At 36.6% G+C, this 19,593-nt stretch overlaps 1 protein-coding gene across 10 annotated transcripts in view; it reads right to left on the bottom strand.

The window, feature by feature from the left end:
* The window catches only part of LOC115840788 (ras GTPase-activating protein-binding protein 1), a 354,642-nt gene that overhangs the window by 17,157 nt on the left and 317,892 nt on the right, over positions 1-19,593 (bottom strand). For 5 of the 10 annotated variants that reach the window (XM_060296490.1, XM_060296491.1, XM_060296492.1 and 2 more), the window contains 3 exons: positions 4,855-4,967; positions 2,764-2,845; positions 2,119-2,292 (listed from right to left, as the gene is read on the bottom strand). In XM_060296490.1, the coding sequence (XP_060152473.1) occupies positions 2,119-2,292; positions 2,764-2,845; positions 4,855-4,967 (369 nt within the window). Of the gene's footprint in view, positions 1-2,118; positions 2,293-2,763; positions 2,846-4,854; positions 4,968-6,763; positions 6,833-14,190; positions 14,250-14,608; positions 14,667-15,234; positions 15,507-19,265; positions 19,545-19,593 lie in introns of those variants that run through there. The other 5 variants (XM_060296495.1, XM_030834181.3, XM_060296497.2 and 2 more) reach the window with 5 other exon arrangements.

The following is a 19,593-nucleotide window of genomic DNA, read 5'->3' as shown; positions in this document are numbered from 1 at the left end:
CATGATTCCTTGAATATTTAGAAGTCCATCAACAATTTTAACACTATAGATAATCTAAACCTTCCTCTAAAAATCATGACTAAAGCAACTTCATGTAATTTTTCAAATAGACAACTGAGTTATTTTATATTCAAACAGTAAAATGACAGGGATTTTAGATTCACTACCCTTCAACAGAAAAGTATCTGACAAGTAATGCTAGAGAAAACTTTTAGTCAGCAGGTCCTCTTGGAACCCCTTCCACACGCTCACACAGATAGGATTCCTTACTCTGTTCATTCTGGACCAGTCAAGAAGGCAGTACAAATGCAATTAATCAACATAAGCCTGTAGTCTTTTCATGAAAAGCATGATAACTAAAAAAAAAAACAGGGCTCCTTGAAGTAACAGCTGACTCCAGAACTGGGGTCGTGTCTGGAGCAGGGAGAGTGCAAGGTGAAGCTGAAACATCTGTGCCACAAACTGCCCCCCCCCGCCGCAAAAAAAAACCCCAAAACAAACAAAAAAAAAAAACAGAAACCCGCTTGAAGGGGTTCACACTTAGCAGATCCTAGGACACTTCGGAAATTAATAAAAAATTAACTAAATCCATTAAATAAAGACCCCATGACAGATAGAAGAAAAGGCAAAGTTCTTTACAGTAGAATGCCAACTAATAAATAAAGAATTAGATGATCACCATTTGTAGCCATCAGAGTAGCAATTGATTCTGGCAAGAATCAATGAATGCTAGAACTAGCGTCTAAATTTTGATGAAGAACAAAGTATACACACAGTCTCAAAGAAGCACCCACAATTTACTTACTAATGAGAAAAGTAAAAGCACTAACTTTACAGTGGCAAAACCTGGTGACCATCACCTTAACTAAGTAATACTAATAATGGGCCTAAATGACATCAAGTGCTACCTAATGTGAGGCACTGAAAGACATGTATAACCTAAAACTAATTATAAGGAAATATCAGACAATTCAAACTGATGCATTCTACACGGTAATTTGATTGTCCTCTTTAAAAATGTCAGCGTCTTGAAAAACAAAAGATTAATGAATTATAGCTGATTAAAGGAGCCTAAAGAGACATGACAGCTATATGCAATGTGTAATCCTGAACTGAATCTTGGACAAGGAAAAAAAAATTACTATTCTTTGTATTACTGGGACAATAACCAAAATTTAAATATGGACTATAGATGGATAATTGTATTACAAATACTCTAATTTGATAACTGTACTATGGTTATGGAAGAGAAGTCCTTATTCTTAATAAGTGCTCACGGGCTTCCCTGGTGGCGCAGTGGTTGAGAGTCCGCCTGATGCAGGGGACATGGGTTCGTGCCCCGGTCCGGGAAGATCCCACATGCCACGGAGCGGCTAGGCCTGTGAGCCATGGCCGCTGAGCCTGCGCGTCCGGAGCCTGTGCTCCGCAACAGGAGAGGCCCCAACAGTGAGAGGCCCGCGTACCACAAAAAAAAAAAAAAAAAAAAAAAAAAAAAAAAAAGAAATGCTCACTTAAGTACTGGAGGATGACTGGGCATAATATCTCCAATTTACTTTTTTTTTTTAAATTTTATTTATTTATCTAATTTTGGCTGCGCTGGGTCTTCGTTGCTGCACACAGGCTTTCTCTAGTTGCGGTGAGTGGGGACTACTCTTTGTGGTGGTGTGCGGGCTTCTCACTGAGGTGGCTTTTCTTGTTGCGGAGCACGGGCTCTGGGCGTGCGGACTTCAGTAGCTGTGGCACATGTGCTCAGTACTTGTGGCTCGCGGGCTCTATAGTGCAGGCTCAGTAGTTGTGGCGCACGGGCTTAGTTGCTCCACGGCATGTGGGATCTTCCCGACCAGGGATCGAACCCGTGTCCCCTGCATTGGCAGGTGGATTCTTAACTGCTGTGTCACCAGAGAAGTCCTCCAATATACTTTTAAAATAGTTTAGAATTAAAAATGATAGGTAAATAGAAGAAGAATTATAAATGTGTGGACAAATGTGGCTCTAGGTAAGATATATGAAAGAGTACTTCTGCACTATTATTTCAACTTTTCTGTATATTTAAAACTTCAAAATGAACAGTTTTTAAAAAGACATGTACAACCTTTCATTGTTATTTTTTTTTCATACCTCAGGAGCAAGAACAAAGGTCTGCATGAATCTCCTCAAAGCCTGGTTGTTATTAGAGAGCAAGCCCATCACCTGGACCACCACACCATCATTCAGGGTGGCATGAGCATCGACATGACGGATCTTAGTGTGGCAATTGGTGAAATTTTGTGACATCACTTTCCTATGGATTTCCTAAGGAATCGAAGAAAGAGAATGCAGAATCTCCAAGAACAAAAAACTTTCTAACACAACAAAGATAGAGCATTTACCTGTGCACATTTAAATTACAAACTACACAGACCCCACTGCAATTTGTCTTAATATAGTATATTCCCAATGACACCTTAACCTTAATTATTAAAATTATTGTCCTTAATTAACATAATTAAAATGTTTACAATGGATGATCCCCATGCTAAAACCTATCATCTTCTAACATAAAAGAACTTCAGAATATATCATACAAAATGAACGAAAGTGACATTATAAGCTTTTCAATGATTATCATATAAACCAAGTAGTTACTGAATACCTAAATTTCTAAACAGAAGTTGAGAAATTTCATCTTTAAATATCAACAAACGTATCAAGCATGTATCCATCTCAATTCTATGGGTTATTTTCTAGCTACTCAACAGCCTACACGAAGCTTGTTTTGCTTACTTTCTGTCCATAGACCGCATCTGCTGGCTTTCCATTCGAATCCAATCCCCCATGGACATAAGAAGAGTTCTTTCCATAAAATCTGTAAAACAGAAAGATACTTGTCATCTTCAAGTATCCTAAGACCAGGTATTTACTGTTCATGTTTGAACCCATCTGTCTGACTAGTACATTCTTGGAGGCAGGAATGTATTTTCTTTTTCATCTTTGTATGCAATCATAATATATGCATCATCTACATGTCACAACATTTGCTGAATGGGAATGAATCTGGTCAAGGAATTTTTATGAGTCACAAGTTTCAGGTCTCAGAAAAGGATGATCATGTTGGGAAGGATCTTGTAGTTCACGTCAGGAAGGCACCTTAAAATAAAAGTTCCTGTTTTCACTCAAGGAGACCACAGGTAGTCTTGATATACAAGAGGACATCTATACTCTCTACCGACTTAGAGAGAGTCCTTTTATATCTGAGAATGCATGTGATGAGTTCCCATTAAAAACCCAGTAACTCAGGCAGATGGGTTTTAGGAGTAGTTTTAACAATTTTTGCTGATGCATTAAGAGCTTCAGACTTAAATCTTCATAGCTTTAATTCACCTATATCCTCAAAATTTTCTTGTTTTCATTACAATACTGACTTAGGGAAGCGCCAACAACACCCCACCCCAACACACACACAGACACAGAGAAAATACCCTAACTTGGGGATAATCACTTTTAGGATTTCTTGACACTTGTACTCCAAATTAACAATTTTTCACAGATAAGCCCATACATGTCATTCTACATACTGACTGTTTTTTCCTCCAAAAAAGGGACAGATCTGGGGCCTTAAGGATCTCAAAAGTACCTTTCAACTTTCAAAGTTATTAAAAGGCTGCACATCAGCCAGAATCAGTTCACTGCTGGCTAATCCACTTTTCATTGTATCTAAAATGTACCTCAGAGATGAAATGTGAAAAACAGATGTGTTAGAACCAGTAAATAACAATATTGACAAGAAATGTATTTGGTTAGTTTGTTTCAACTCCTGCTCCACTTTAAATTCCAAATGTGTCTAACTTCTAAAGGCACAGAATACAATTGACAAAAAGAGCAACAAAAGAGGGGGAAAGAAAGGTTTAGGACTTGTTCTATCACTTAATAGGTGTGTGAGTACCAACAAATTTTTAACCCCTTAGTGTCTTTATCTGTAAAATGAAGTTAACTATCCTACAATGCCTTACTAAGAGGTTTTTATAAAGATCAAGAAGAAAAAGGTAAAAGTGTTTTGGAAATTATAAAGCCTTAAAAAAAAAACAAAACACAAGTGATTCTTTCCATTTTCAGAACAAGGACTCAAAATGAATTTAAAAACATTCTCTTTCACCTAATAATCATGTGGTATCCAATATGCAAACTGGCAAGATATAGAAGAAAAAATAGTTCTGGTCCAACAAATACACATTTTAGAATTTCTAAAAAATATTCTAATAAGTCTACATAAACAAACTTAAGAGCTTTGTATAAAGCAGCACTATTTGTAAGAGGAAATAATGGAAGCAACTTACATATTCATCATTAGAGGATTAAAACATATGTTACACCTCTGGAAAATAAAACCTCACGGTAACAAAATTACTGTGATACATGTACTACCCTTGTAAGATGATCACAGATTATCAAGTAAAAAAGCTAAAACACAGTTTGATAAAAAAATTTGCACCTACATAGAAAAATCATTAGCATATCAACACAAAAGTATGTCATTACAGAAACACTCTTACATCTTCTTCAATACATTCTTACTAAATAATTCATGATTCACCAAAAACAGCAAAACGGCAAACAAAATCAAAAGCACAATTATTATACGTTTACATTATCAAGCATTACTTTTCTGATAATGTATAGGTAACTTAGACTAATTTTTAAATAATATTTGTATATTCTACTATTACATAATTTGAACAACCATCACTTTTTGGTACTTACAAAGCACTTTTATGCAGTAACCCTAGAAGGTGCATGATGAATAAGAGAATCTTAAGGATAAGTACCCACACACTAAAACACAGCATTACGTGATGCTCAGGAAAAGAAAGATCTCACCTGTGTAGCATGTCTGGGGCCTGGTTCAACAGTGTGTAATACTGTCTCACAAATTCCCGCCCGACCAGCAGGGGACTAGGCTTCTCCATAACCATTGCTTTGGTCAATTCAACCTGGAAAAAAAAAGTCAAATATGTTCAACCTGAAAGATCAAGTACAAGGGGAGAAAGGGTCGGGGGAGAAGAGCTGAGATGGACTCATTGACCAACAAGATCACTTCAGCAATTCTTGGTTTTTAAAAGGAATAAACACTATAAGAAACAAAACCCACACAGACCAGTGAGGTTTTATATATTCAAATTTACTGTAATCAGATGAATGCTATGGGGGAAAAAAATCACTACGAAGAATTAATTCATCATTATTCCCAATATTCAATTTCCTTAAACTTAATATAAGAACTTCAAAAGTACATATTGGGCTTCCCTGGTGGCGCAGCGGTTGGGAGTCTGCCTGCCAATGCAGGGGACATGGGTTCGCGCCCTGGTCTGGGAAGATCCCACATGCTGCAGAGCAACTGGGCCCGTGAGCCACAATTACTGAGCCTGCGCGTCTGGAGCCTGTGCTCCGCAACAATAGAGGCCGCGATAGTGAAAGGCCTGCGCACCGCGATGAAGAGTGGCCCCCCCTTGCCACAACTAGAGAAAGCCCTCGCACAGAAACGAAGACCCAACACAGCCATAAATAAATAAATAATATCACCCCTGATTTAAAAAAAAAAAAAGTACATATTGCCAACATGCATCCTATCGTAACTTTCCCAAGCCAATAAAATCAATTAAGCATGTTCCACTTGTAATATTACAACATATTACTATGGCAATATTAGGTTCAAGGGTGATAAATATATATTTGACAATATAGACACATACTATCATATTTTTAGTCAAACTAAATCAGAGAAATTTTTACTATCTTTAAAAATGAAAAAAATTCTAAAATGAAAAAAAATAGGCAAAAAGTAACAAATAATGTTTTTACTCAACAAAATAATCTCTACCACCTCAAAATTATGACTTAAAGTATGTTGGAGTGTAAAGGCACCTGGCACACAGTAAGTTCTCAATTACTGTCAGTTATTATTTTTTTAAAAACCCTTTCAAAAAAATATTTGGCATGAGATAATCCAAGTTTTCATTTGAGGAGATAAAATCATCCCGAACTTTATAAACATAAAGGCAAACAGAGGTACGTATAATTAACTACAGTATAAAGGAAAAATGAGAGAAATTGTATTTCAGTTTTCCTAAAGAATGGGCAAAATGGATCGAGTTTGGTTGGTCAATTCCGGTACAAGCAATCTATAGAGATGATTATCCTCATCTAGTGCATGACTGCATTATTCTTGAATACCTAGACCATTTATTACTTGTTTCACCAGGATCTAAGAAACTAGACTAATAACATCAACCTAACTGCATCCTTTGATACTGTCAAGTAGTCTCATTATAATATAAATTTCTAAATAATATTTTATCAAATATTGCTTCCCACATCCAATCTTTCCATGAAAAATGATGAAAATCCTCCAGGTTATATATCAAAGGTAAGAAAAATAAAAACTTAAGACCACATCTGGAACTTCTCCTTTCCCTTTGAGATTATCTAGATAATTCAAATTAAAAAAAAAAACAACTTAGTTTGATTACCATTATCATCAGTGTTTTACTTCAGGTCATTGCCATAAAGCCAAGAAAGTTAACATATTTATACAGTAAATTGATCTTTACCTCATTTGTGAATTTCTTCTTTAACTGTTATACTTCTGAAGCTTGTCAGAGAAATCCGTATTATTAACCGAGTTTCTTTATTAGTTTAACAGCTTAATATAACTGAATATTTTGCAAACTAGGTTCTCAATTAGCATTTTAAAATGTTCCAAACAGATGGTACTTTATTCCAGGATTACCTCAAATAGCCTTGCGCACTCCCAAGGCTTATATTCACACTATGGTTCCATTAAGGTGGAAACTCCAGCTCAAGTCTCTCCTTTAAGCTCTTCTATAATAAATATCAACCAATCAGCTCGAGGGAAATGGTAGCAGTATTTAAAAATAATCTTTCTGTCAATTATATCTCAATAATTGAGAAAAAAATAATATTCCATGTGTGTAAATACACATAGCATTTTAGTGAAAAGAAACTATATTGCTTCAATATTTAAAAAAAAAAAAAGGACTGATTCTTAAAATAACCAAAAGCGTCAAGAATTCTACGTAAGTCATGGTCAGATAAAAATAACATTTTGAAAGAGGGTTACAAGCTTCTTTGAAGTCATAAAGTTTCTTATGAGTAGAGACAATTTCTTATGCAACTTTCTAGCCCTAAAACTTAAGAGTGTCTGACACACTCAGGAATACAAAGCTTTCTTTCATTCATCATTCTCAACACAAGTGGAGATTAGAATTTTATACAAGCAAAACAGACTTCTGATCATCCATTTGTCAGGCTGAACTATCAGGTTGTCCAGAATTCAGATTATGACCGTAGATACATTTTTTTTTCCAATGATTAAGAAAAGGCCAAAGAGAAAACTAAGCTACCATGCTTAAAAAACAGAAGCTGCCTGACAGGGAACAGACTGGGAAGGACTGGAGGGGAACTGGCTGGGGTGAGAGGACTGTATGCATCTGGGTGATGGCTACCTGTATACAACTAAAAAACTTTTCAAACTGAACCCTTAAATTCTGTAATTTTGTGGTTTGTAAATTATGCCTCAAAAAATCTAAATAAAAATGCTTCCACATTAAAAAAAATCCTGAAGACATCATAAAATGTCTTAGAATAATTAAGAGTACTGAACCACCCAACAGCACCAGTGACTACAAAATGTTTAGGCAAGTTCTTCAGTAATCTAAGACCATACACTGAAAGTTTTGGGAATAACCTTGTCTATTTGATCATCATTCCCAGTAAAAAAGAAAATGCAGAAAATTTTGGCAATTTGAGCCCAAAAGATTTAGTCTATACAAACAGACTCAATCAATTCTCATTAGAAAAATTTTATTTGGTAAATCACCACCCTGAAATCTCCACCTTTATTTCTGGTCCAAACATAAAACAGAAGCTATGAGAAATATGTAAACTAACATCATACCCTCCTGAGAATAAAGTCTTTAATCTCACCCTCGTTCATTAGAACTCTCAATTCTGTCAAATCTAAAATAATGAAAGTAAACAAAATCAAATGGCATCTCAGAAAAGCTGATGTTTTACCAGTTACTGATCCACTATGACAATTAGAAACTCTGCATACCAATGAAAATACATGCTAAAAATACATGAGATCCTCCCTCATTTATTAAATACTCCTGAAACACTGTGTCCTTTTAGAAGAGGTTTTACAAATTTATAATATTATGGATTCTGGCTGTTCCTTATATAACAGCATATGCCAACGGATACATTATTGGTTGGACTATGAAGCATGCACCAAAATCAGAAATAAGAGACAAACCAGATAGTCTTATTATTTTAATTATCAACAGCAATTCCCCCTTCCCCATGCTGATGTGAAGACCAGAAGACTTCCTAAAAGATACATGCCACTCTCCCAAGACAAAGTAAGTTCATTAAACGTTCCAAGTAATTCCAATTCGGAGATCACTCCCTTGCAACACTGCTTTCAGATCTACAGGATAAACCTTTTGGGGTATATATTACAAATCACTCAAAAGTAATATTCCTAAAAAATGATATAAAATTAAATCATTGTGGTCTAGAAAGATCAGTGATGAAAGAAACAGGACCTAGGAAGAATACAGGGGGAAGGAGGAAATCACTCACTTCCACTAAAGTTTACTTTCCATTAATTTTATAGCCAAGTTTGTAATATTCTGAATGTCATAATATGCCAAAATTGTACTCTACAAAGGGGACAAGAAAAATACATTTTAAAAATTATACTTCCCCTTAAAAATTTTTTCAAGAAATACTGAAAAAGTCCTAGTTTAGGGAAAGGGGAAGAACAGAACAGTTCTTGACCTCAAGAAGTAAAGAAAAACTTGGCCACTTAGAAATACTTAAGGAAGCAAAGATAGTAAACAATACCTTCACTTTACCAGTTCTAACTGAACTGATAAGTCTAAGACCAGCAATATGTAACAAATGAACTCTGAAACTGAGTGCTCTATTTTAAAACAGTGAATGAGTATTTGAGATGCAACAAAAGGAAACCTTCAAATTTTCTCTGATCAATTCTCACTGGGCAAAATTCTACCACTAGTTGTGCTCCTGAGCTAGTAACAATCTCTCTGGTGCCCTCAGTTCTTTAATCTTTAAAATTAAAATCACAACTGCAAGAATTAAGTGTCTGGTAGTAAGCAATGAATGTTAGCTGTTACTATTACTTTTACTATTATAACCATTAACTATAGTGAAAGAAAACATTTCTACATCCCACCATTTTCTGTCACCCAGAAGACTATTTAACTATTTTGCTAGCAAAATAAAAAGAGGATTATCTCCTGAGAGAATAAGAATTTTTCTAGGGCTTCCCTGGTGGCACAGTGGTTGGGAGTCCGCCTGCCGATGCAGGGGGCGCGGGTTCATGCCCCGGTCCGGGAGGATCCCGCGTGCCGCGGAGCCTCCGCGGCTGGGCCCATGGGCCATGGCCGCTGGGCCTGCGCGTCCGGAGCCTGTGCAGCGGGAGAGGCCACGATAGTGAAAGGTCTGCGTACCGCAGAGGAAAAAAAAAAAAAAGAATTTTTCTAGAGTACCTTGGACTACGGAAGCCCAAGCACTTAATGTAAAACTACTTTTTAGTGAACTTCTAGGTTGACTTGATGACTGCAGTGGTCTACTCATGAATGCCACAGAGTCACCTGTGTGCCCACAGAATGTAACTGGCCCAATTAAACTGTAAAACCAAATGACGTGCACATCTTAATATCTTAACTTTTAAAACATGCATCACGAAGCTACAATAATTTTAGGTACGTTTATGCTATGTTAGATATAAAAATTTCTGCTCTCTTTAAAAAAACATAAATAAAGCATTAAGTCTTACTTTTCTGTTAAACACTGCTAAAAATTTATTTTATTCTTAGGCTAGGAAAATAAGTTTGCTGAACTGAAGTATTTCTAAAACAATTTTTATCTATCGGAGTCATAAAGAATATTTCCCCTGAGGAAAAACTACAAGAAAATACGAGTCAAAATGTTTATCTCACATTAGCAACCTAAAAACTGAGAATACTGACCACTCCTTTTTTTGGGGGGGGCAGGGCGGAGAGGGTGTTAATATTATGAAATAAACCATACAAAAAGTACTATATAAAAAACACAAGGTGTAAATACATACAACATAAGGTTTAAAAAGTATTCACCGTTTCATTACCTGTGTTACAGAAAATTATATTTTGTTCCATATAATATATATAAAACATTTTAATGGAATACTATGTACATGTTAAAAAGAATAAAATTCATAGACCTCTGAATTGCTGGAATGTCCTGGGATGAACATGAATTACTTTCAGAATAAAAGAAAAAGAAAAACGCAACAAAGGGTACCAACATCCAATAATTTATGACCTGTTATCTTACATATTATAGCTCTTAAAACAAAATGATCTTTAAAAATCCCCGTAAGGGACTTCCCTGGTTGCACAGTGGTTAAGAATCCGCCTGCCAATGCAGGAGACACAGGTTCGAGCCCTGGTCCGGGAAGATCCCACATGCCGCAGAGCAACTAAGCCCGTGGGTCACAACTACTGAGCCTGCACTCTAGGGCCCGCGAGCCACAGCTACTGATGTCCACGCACCTAGAGCCCTGTGCTCTGCAATGAGAAGCCAAAGCAATGAGAACCCCATGCACCACAAGGAAGAGTAGCCCCCGCTCGCCGCCAACTAGAGAAAGCCCACGTGCAGCAATGAAGGCCCAAAGCAGCCAAAAATAAATAAATAAAAGAAATTGAAAAGAAAAAAAAAAATCCCTTTAAGTTCACAATTCCATAAACTAACTCCACACTGTGTGATTTTAATTAGTCCAAGTGGGATACTTTACCAGATCTGAGGACCACAGAACATCTCTCTGTATTTACTAGCAGCAAGTATAGATGGTCCAATTTAAACTTTTTCATGATGCAGGAAGTTTCTATCTGGTTACTTTCTCCCAACTTTCAGGGTTAAGGTCTTAGAGTGGAGCAACCTCCTAAAAAGCTCTTGGCTTCATCTCTAAATCTGTCTTATGATATCTATGTACTTTGCTTTTTTAAAGGATTATATCAGAATATCTTCTGATAAGTTTTCCAGTTTTAGGAAAGATTCGCTTCTGGCTTCTAATAGTATAATTTTTCCAATAGCATCACTTCGTGTTGGCCTTAGGATCCATCAAAGCAAACAATAAAAGCATGACTAAGGTAGTCTACAAAACAGGAAAAAAAAAGTTTTAGGCAACAGAGTTGATATTAGTTACCTACAAGGAGTGAAGAATGTAATTTTTATACTTTTCTTACCTTATTTGTAAAGCATGCAACATCAATGAGTGCTATTCTAAAAAAAACACACACGGAAATGTCAATACCTCATGTACTAACATAGTCACTGATTTGTTTTTACTAGTTGACCCTGATCTGTGAAATATTCAATACTTCCCTAACTTTCAAAATACTCACTTAGCCCAATTTAACTAGACTGCATGGCAACTTTAAAGAAATTCCACATCAATTTTGCTGAAATTCAGAGAAATGTTAAAGGTCCTTCTTTTAACTGAGTCTAATAGAGCTGTGAGAATTTATGTTCCAAGAACAGGAAAGCATTAAGACCAACTATAATCCACCTGAATTTTTAAATAGTTGAGCTTACTCTTTCTAATAATAGCAAAATAGCAAAATGTCTTAATAACTCAGGATCTGTTAAATGCCCACTGTAAATTAAGAAAAAGCACAGCACATCATACTCTAAGAGATTAATATGCAGAATGGATACAGAACTCCCACACAGATCATTAAAACAAAGAATACCTGAGAGAAAAACAAGCAAAGAAATGGAACAGGCAACTCTCAGGAAAGTAAACGGGCAACAACAAAAGATAAAGTAAGTAACTAGTAAAATGCATATTAAAACTTATCACTTCTCACAGGAGATCCTCCAAAGTATTAAAATATCACTCAATATCAAACACTGGAAAGGAAGTAATGAAAAAAGAACCCGCAAAACTGCTGTGTCAACTGGTACAACCACGGTGGAGAACAACTCTGCAGTTGTCTAACAAAATTAAAACCAATCTGATGAATCCAGCAATTCTCTTGTAGATTGATATATAGAGAAGAGAAACTCACCCATTTACACAAGATATAAACAGAGAAATTAAATGCCACCCTGTTTCTGAAACATAAGACAGGTAACAATTCACATATCCATCGAAGGGGTAATGGGTTAAGTTGCAGTTTATTCACATCATGGAGCGGGCTGTATGTAAGATTATCATATGGGCACTTAAAAAAAAGATTAAAAAGTGATACAATTAATAATTACGCCAGCTTAACTAGAGTGAATTAGGAGTGTTCCTGGGAAACCGAGATATAAAGTCACCCTATTTATAGCAGTCATAAAGTCAGCATGAACTAGATCTCAGAAACAAAATAAGTTGGGCTTGCCTGGTGGCGCAGTGGTTAAGAATCCGCCTGCCAATGCAGAGGACACAGGTTCAAGCCTGGTCCGGGAAGATCCCACATGCCACAGAGCAACTAAGCCCGTGCGCCACAGCTACTGAAGCCTGCACGCCTAGAGCCCGTGCTCCACAACAAGGGAAGCCACCGCAATGAGAAGCCCGCGCACCTCAACAAAGAGTAGCCCCTCTCTCTGCAACTAGAGAAAGCCTGCACACAGCAATGAAGACCCTGCGCAGTCAAAAATAAATAAATAAATAAATTTTTAAAAGATAAATAAATCAGCTTGGATTTAAAGAAAACAAAAAGTCACTTGCCAAATAAGTACTGTATGATAGCCTTGAAATGTTTGTTTTTAGTATACACAAAACAATAGCAGTATTGTTCATAGATACATTGGTAAATTTATTTTTAAAACAGCCTGGATGTAAAAACAGACAAATAGATCCATGAAACAGAATAAAGAAATATATTCACACATAAATGGACAACTGATTTCCAAAAGTGCAGACAATTCAGTAGAAAAAGGATACTTTTTTCAACAAATGGTGCTGGAACAACTGCACATCCATATATAGAAATAAAGAGAACCTCAATTCAAGACTCACAGAATATTAAAATTTACTTAATAGTTTTAGGTTTTACCTAAAACTATAAAACTTCTAAAGAAAATCTGAATGTGACAGTGAGTCATTTTTGGACACAACACTAAAAACGTGATCTATAAGAGCACAGATTGATAATGTGAACTCCATCAAAATTAAAACCTTCCAGGGACTTCCCTAGCGGTCCAGTGGTTAAGACTCCGCACTTCTACTGCAGGGGATGCAGGTTTGATCCCTGGTCAGGGAAGTAGGATCTCATATGCGGCACAGCATAGCCAAAATAAACGAATAAATAAAAACTTTCACTTTGCAAAGACACTATCAAGAGGATGAAAAGGCAAAGCAGCTTGAGGTAACTATTTGCAAAGCAACTTGTATACAGAATATATTAAAGAAGTCTCAAAACTGAAAAACAACTAAAAAATATGAGCGAAAAATCTGAAGAGACAATTCATCAAAGAAATTATTCAAATGTCAAATAAGCACATGAAAAATGCTGAACATCAACACCATTAGTAATTATAGAAATGCAAATTAAAACCACAGTAAAGTACCACTACACACCTGTCAGAATGACAACTTAAAAGGCTGGTAATAAAGCGTTGGCCAGGATATCGAGGAAGTGGAACCCTCAAACATTGCTGGCAGGAATGTAAAATGGTACAACCACGTTGTACAAGTTAGGTGGTTTCTTAAGAAGTTTTATTTGTAATAGCTAAAGGCTGGAAACAAACCAATGTCCATCAACAGGTGAATGGATAAACAAATTGTGGTATATTTACAGGACAGAACAAACAGTATTACTCAGCAATTTTTTTAAAAAAAGCACATATTGTATGATTCCATTTACATAAAAATTCTAGGGAGTATAAACTGATCTTCAGTGACAGAAAGCAGATAAGGGATCCCTGGGGGCAGAAGAGGAGGGAGAGTGGATAGGAAAGAGGGAATGCAAAGGAGCATGAGAAAACTTTTGGGGATGATAGCTATTTTCACTATCTTGATTGCGGTGGTTTCATAGGTATAAACAATGCCAAAAGCTATCAGATTCTACACTTGAAATATGTGCAATTTATTGTATGTCAATTATACCTCAATAAAGCTGTTTTTTAACCCACCAATATAATAGCTTGGGAAGACAAAAGGTCATCTCAGGGGAAGAGAGCAGAACGGGAACCTGTACAGGAAAAAAAAGGAAATTTAAAAGAGTGACTCAAAATGTTAACTGTCAATTCTGAGTACAATGACATTTAAGGGATCTTTTTACTCTTTTGTAATAACCTATCTAAAACACTACGAAAAAATAAACAGCGAGGGTTTCTGTGTACTAACATGAATATGTTGCAAATTTTGTTGCAAACTTATGCTATGTATTCAAACATTTGAAATTTGGCTTAGTTATGAGAAATAAAAATGCTTTCCCAGACCAGAGAAAAAACTACAGAAACCAAGCCGCTTTTGCTCAGAGCAAGAGCAGCATTAACTATCACTACATCTACTACAGTTCAATCTACTTTCCAAACTCTTGACATTTACCACCTGTCACCCTCCTTCAAAATTCTTCCTGACAACTTCTTGGAGACACAGGACAGGCAAAATACAACATGAGCCTGAAGCACCTGATAAAGAAAGAAAATGCTTAAAAAAAAAAAAAAAATACGGGAACATCAAAAGAACACAAGAGTCAAAACTGGAACAATTCAAAAAATAAAGTAATAAGTAAAAAACCAAAAATAAGTTAGGAGAACACTGGATTACAACCCCAAAGAACATCCATGAGCCCATACTGATATAACTAAAAATTTAAAAATTAATGGGTAAATAGTGTTAAAAAATGGGAAAATGAAGAATTAAAAAAATGGGGAGAAGAGGCAAATCTTTCTTACCTAAGAATTTCAAATGACGGAGAAGAAACAAGGGAAATAAAGAATCACCATGAGAACAGCACCATTAAGAGCTGCAGGCAAGAGCCACTAATGAATGCTAACATTAAGCGGGGAAAATTTAGAGAAACAGAGTATCTGCCTAAGTTCAAAGTGTTTCCCCCCAAATGTTTAGTAACTACAGCGGTAGCTTTAATATATGTCCACATATTCAAAGATTTTCCTCCCTTAGTGACTAGCTTCTCATAAAAAGAATATGGAAAGGAAAAAAATACTAACCTGGTACACACCACTTTAATCAAGTGATCAAGGTTAAATTCAACTAGGAATGGTATTATGTGCCCCGTGATGCGGTAAGAAGGCTAAGTCACCTCTGTGGTATTCTTCCCAAAATCCATAACCTCAGTCTACTCAACACCAAGTATAACCAAACTGAGATCAAGTGTCAAGGTCATTAAAGACAAAGAAAATACAAGAAACTGTCACAGATCAGAGAAGAGAAACCAAGCAGACAGGAGGACTAACTGCAATGTGGTATCCTGGATTGGATCCTAGAACAGAAAAAAAGGACATTAGTGGAAAAACTAAGGAAATCCATATAAGGTCAAGCCTTTGTTAATAATACTTTATCAATGTCAATTTATTTTTGAAAAATGTACCATGATTAGGTGAGACGTTAACATTAGTGAAGTTAGGTAAAGGGTATACAAAACATGTCTGTATTGCAACTTGTCTGTAAATACAAAATTACCTCAAAAAACATGTTTCCTCAAGAGAAAAAAACTCAAGAACTGACAAAATTAATTCACTAACTTTTCTTGGTTTTTAACATCCCTTCCCCAATCCAGCATTAAAAGCTAGTCAGCTAGGTTTATAATTAAGCAACAATCTGTCCTTTCTCACCAAGATGAAAGAATACTGTTAACTATATACTAATGCTTCATGTATGAAATTCCTTGAAAACATGAATTTCCTATGCTTTAGATCTCATAAAGCATAGGTGGATGTATGCCAGGAATCCCTAGGAGTAAGCTCAAGATAGTCCATAAACATGGGATATACTTGAGGCGCAGTTGTTAAAACAAACAAACAAAAAAACCTGGAAAGGCAGGTAGGTGCCACTGATGCCTTCTAAAACCTTCAAAGATTTTTTGAATAAGGAAATTCTAAAACCTTCTAAGTTTCTGAACAAGGAAATATATCTAGCACATATCCTTACCAGTTACACCACTTGCTTTACAAAATAGTTTAGACAACTACTTAGGTTACAGAGCTCCAGGTCTTATATGCAAAAACATGAGAAAACCTAAGATGTGTGAATGCACTTTAAAAATACATAAACAGCTATACAAATAAGCAATGATGCTGCCACAAAGCCACTTAACAGCCACCAAGGATGACATTCCTACTAAGCTGAAGTGTGTCCCATCTAGGAAGCCAGCTTTTTATCCTCTGAACCATATCTTACCATCTCTAATATTTACTTTTTATTAAATACCTGAAATACAGCACCCAGGCTAAACAGCCAAGCAATATGACATAACAGATTGGCCAGAATGCAGAAGTGGAAATCTTATCACTTAAAATCTAAAGACCTGATTTTATTTACAAAGGCCACAGCCTACAAGAGAACTTTTAATAACTTTCTGCTTTGTTAAGCCCCCTCTTCCCACTCTTCATGTGCACATTTTTCCTAACTCTTCACCCTCTTCACCTTATCATCAGGCTTGCAATTAAGCTTTCCCAACCAAAGCCAGAGAGGGTGACCAAGAATACTATAAATAAACAAATGAACAGAAAGCTGACTTTTGAGATTTAAAAACAAACTTAGTTCTTCACCACAGCGTGATCACCAACTACAAGTGTGATTACTGTTGCTGAATCTTAAGTTTAACTCCATGGCTGGAAGGACAGTACTGTACTAAAGGTCCCACTAGGTGTTAAAAACTGATGTGGGGGGGGGCTTTTTTTCTTAGCTACGTACTTTAACAATTATCTCCCTCTTTAGAGTCAGTAAATTTTGTCCAAGGAAGTCTTAAAGTGCAATTAAATGAATATACAATGCATATTTGAATTTTGAAGTATTTTAAGAAACAAATCTAACTGCAAAATGTTGAAAGATCAAGTGGGTAATGTTAGTAAACTGGCAAAAGGAAAAACTGGTTTAGGTCACACATTCAGGCTTTATACCGAATTTCATTTTTTAACACTGCCCCATCCGTCCTAAGAACCATATACAATTCACAAACCTATAAAAATTTAAAACAAACTTCTGCCCTTTACTTTCTAGGCAAAGTACTGAAACAAGTTTAAAAAAAAATGTAAATTACCAAAAACTGCTGTGAAGTAGGTCACCAAGAAACATTACCAAATCTCCTGATGTTCCCTTAGCAGACTGTCAGCTGAGAACAGCAAACTAAAGTGAGTTAAATAAAAGAACAAAGAACTACCTACTTTTCTACCAGTTAGAAGAGATACAAAAGCTTAGATTCAAAGGATTTTAACAGCAAAAGTAACCTCTAGCTTGGATTGAAGACAGGCAGACAAGTCTTGTATTATCAATTTGCTTCAATTCATTTGTTCTTGATCAATGAATACACAAGCGATCAACTGGGCTACCAATCTGTGAAATACCAGGTTTCATATTCCTACCCAACCGATAACCATTTGCCTGAAGCCAAGAACAGTATTTTTTAAAATATCTGAAGGGGAAACTAACAAAAATTTCCGTCAAATAATACACAAAGAACTTTCATTCTGATGCATTTTACCTCAAGGAATAATTAGTGGACTCATTAACAGTTTAAATGTAGATCATTAGTGTTTTAACTTTTGATAACTTAAAATGTTACTTCAATAGCTAACTGGTGTATATAAACGCAGGTAACTGGAATTGCTACAAGAAGGCAAGTTCCAAAGAAAACAATGTTATACTCTAAAGCTATGTGTCATTCATGGCAACACCAACAAAGGTGTTGGAACCTGTCCATAAGCTATTTTGATCCTGTATCTACCGCTACTTTCTGTTAAGAAATATGGAAATTACTGGGTAAATGGAAACAAAAATGTTTGTTTCCTCACAGCTTTTTAATTTACTTACAAAGATGTAAATTATGTGTTCCCTCTAGCAGCAAAAACAATTCTTATACAAAGACCAATTCTAAAAAGTGTCTGCACAAACAAAATAGATAAACTTCTTTAAAAAAAAAAAAGAGAAAGGAAAATGGTCGACAGCCATTCCAATCAAAATTAATTCAGAAGAGCTAGCTCCAAAACTTTTAATGTAGCTTTAGCTCAAGTAGAGACATTTGTGATGCAAAGTAATGATGCGGACCTGCAACACAGGAACATTTATTATTTCATTAAGTCAAGGAATAAACTGGTTTTATAAAAATCTCAGATATAACTCTACTAGAAAAATTTACACTCAAGTCTTTGAAGGTGTCTTCTACGTTTGCATATAACAGGAGCATACACACAATGCTAAATAAATGTATGTAGACAAGTTTTCATCCACAGAAGTTCCCAACTGCCATAAGGGTAAGATTTCCAACACCTCTCAATCACCCCTAATTCACCTAGCTGAGGCTCCACAGAGGTCAAATTTGTCCTGTAACTGGGCACCAAGCTTTCCGCTCCAATTTCAAATTTTCACTTATACGTCATGGCCAGATTTGAAACTCATCGCTCTGCAACCTCATTTTCTTCAACCACATAAATCGAGGAAGTTCAACTGTCTTCTCGAGGGTCTTTCTCAAAAGTCTGCTCCAATTAAAAAAGGAAGAAAGAAGATTCAAGATCTAATATCAGAGCCTAACTTCCTGCTGGCGGGAACTTCCCATCATCAGCCTCTAAGTTTCAAATCTGACGAGGAACACTGTCCAGGATCATTGGGGCTTATTCACTTTACTCTACGCTTTTCCCAGAAGCTTTTAGGGCAGCACATCCATCAGCTACCTTTAGGAATATCTGTAGAAAAGAAGCCCAAAAAACCCTTTCTTTTCCTTTGAAATAATCCCACGTCCAACCCTCGTCTCCCTGGAAGCCCTCAACTGGCCCAAGTACAAATGCCGCTGCAGTCGGCCTTCCGAGGCTGATGCTGACCCCAGGGACTAGCGTTCTGGGGGCAAAGATGCCCTAGAGCCGCACAGGGCGCTGGGACAAAGAATAAAACAGGTCCGGGGACTGGGAGTCAGACCGCCTAGGTTCAAACAAATACCTGCCCCTTACGGTCTGTGCGCTTTTGACCGTGTCACTCCACCTCTGAGCCTTCCAGTCCGCTGTAAAAAGAGGGAAAGCAACGTACATACCTCAACGGGGCATTTCGGGAGTAAAGAAGACACACACAAGTTGCTCCGCACAGTGCCTGGCACACAGCGAGGGCTTGGAAAAATGTTAGCTATTATCATCACTCAATATCCACGAACTCGCTGCTCCCCCCGTTACTCCTAGTAAATAAAACCTAGGAGCAGCACTTCTGCTTCCCGAGTCGAGAAATTCTCATCGCACCTTCGTGTCCCCCACCCAAAGAAAAGCCTCCTCTGGTCTGGGCTAAGCTGGAGACCCCCGCCATGGGAGGAAGGACTCGGCTGGCGCGCGGAGGGGGGGGGCGGGGGGGCAGGCGGGAAAAGCTACCGA

The sequence above is a fragment of the Globicephala melas genome, chromosome 3, assembly GCF_963455315.2.
Source record: "Globicephala melas chromosome 3, mGloMel1.2, whole genome shotgun sequence".
In the NCBI taxonomy this organism is placed as follows: domain Eukaryota; kingdom Metazoa; phylum Chordata; class Mammalia; order Artiodactyla; family Delphinidae; genus Globicephala; species Globicephala melas.
The sequence above is the reverse complement of the archived record's forward strand: the minus strand, read 5'-3'. Positions and strand labels throughout refer to the sequence as shown.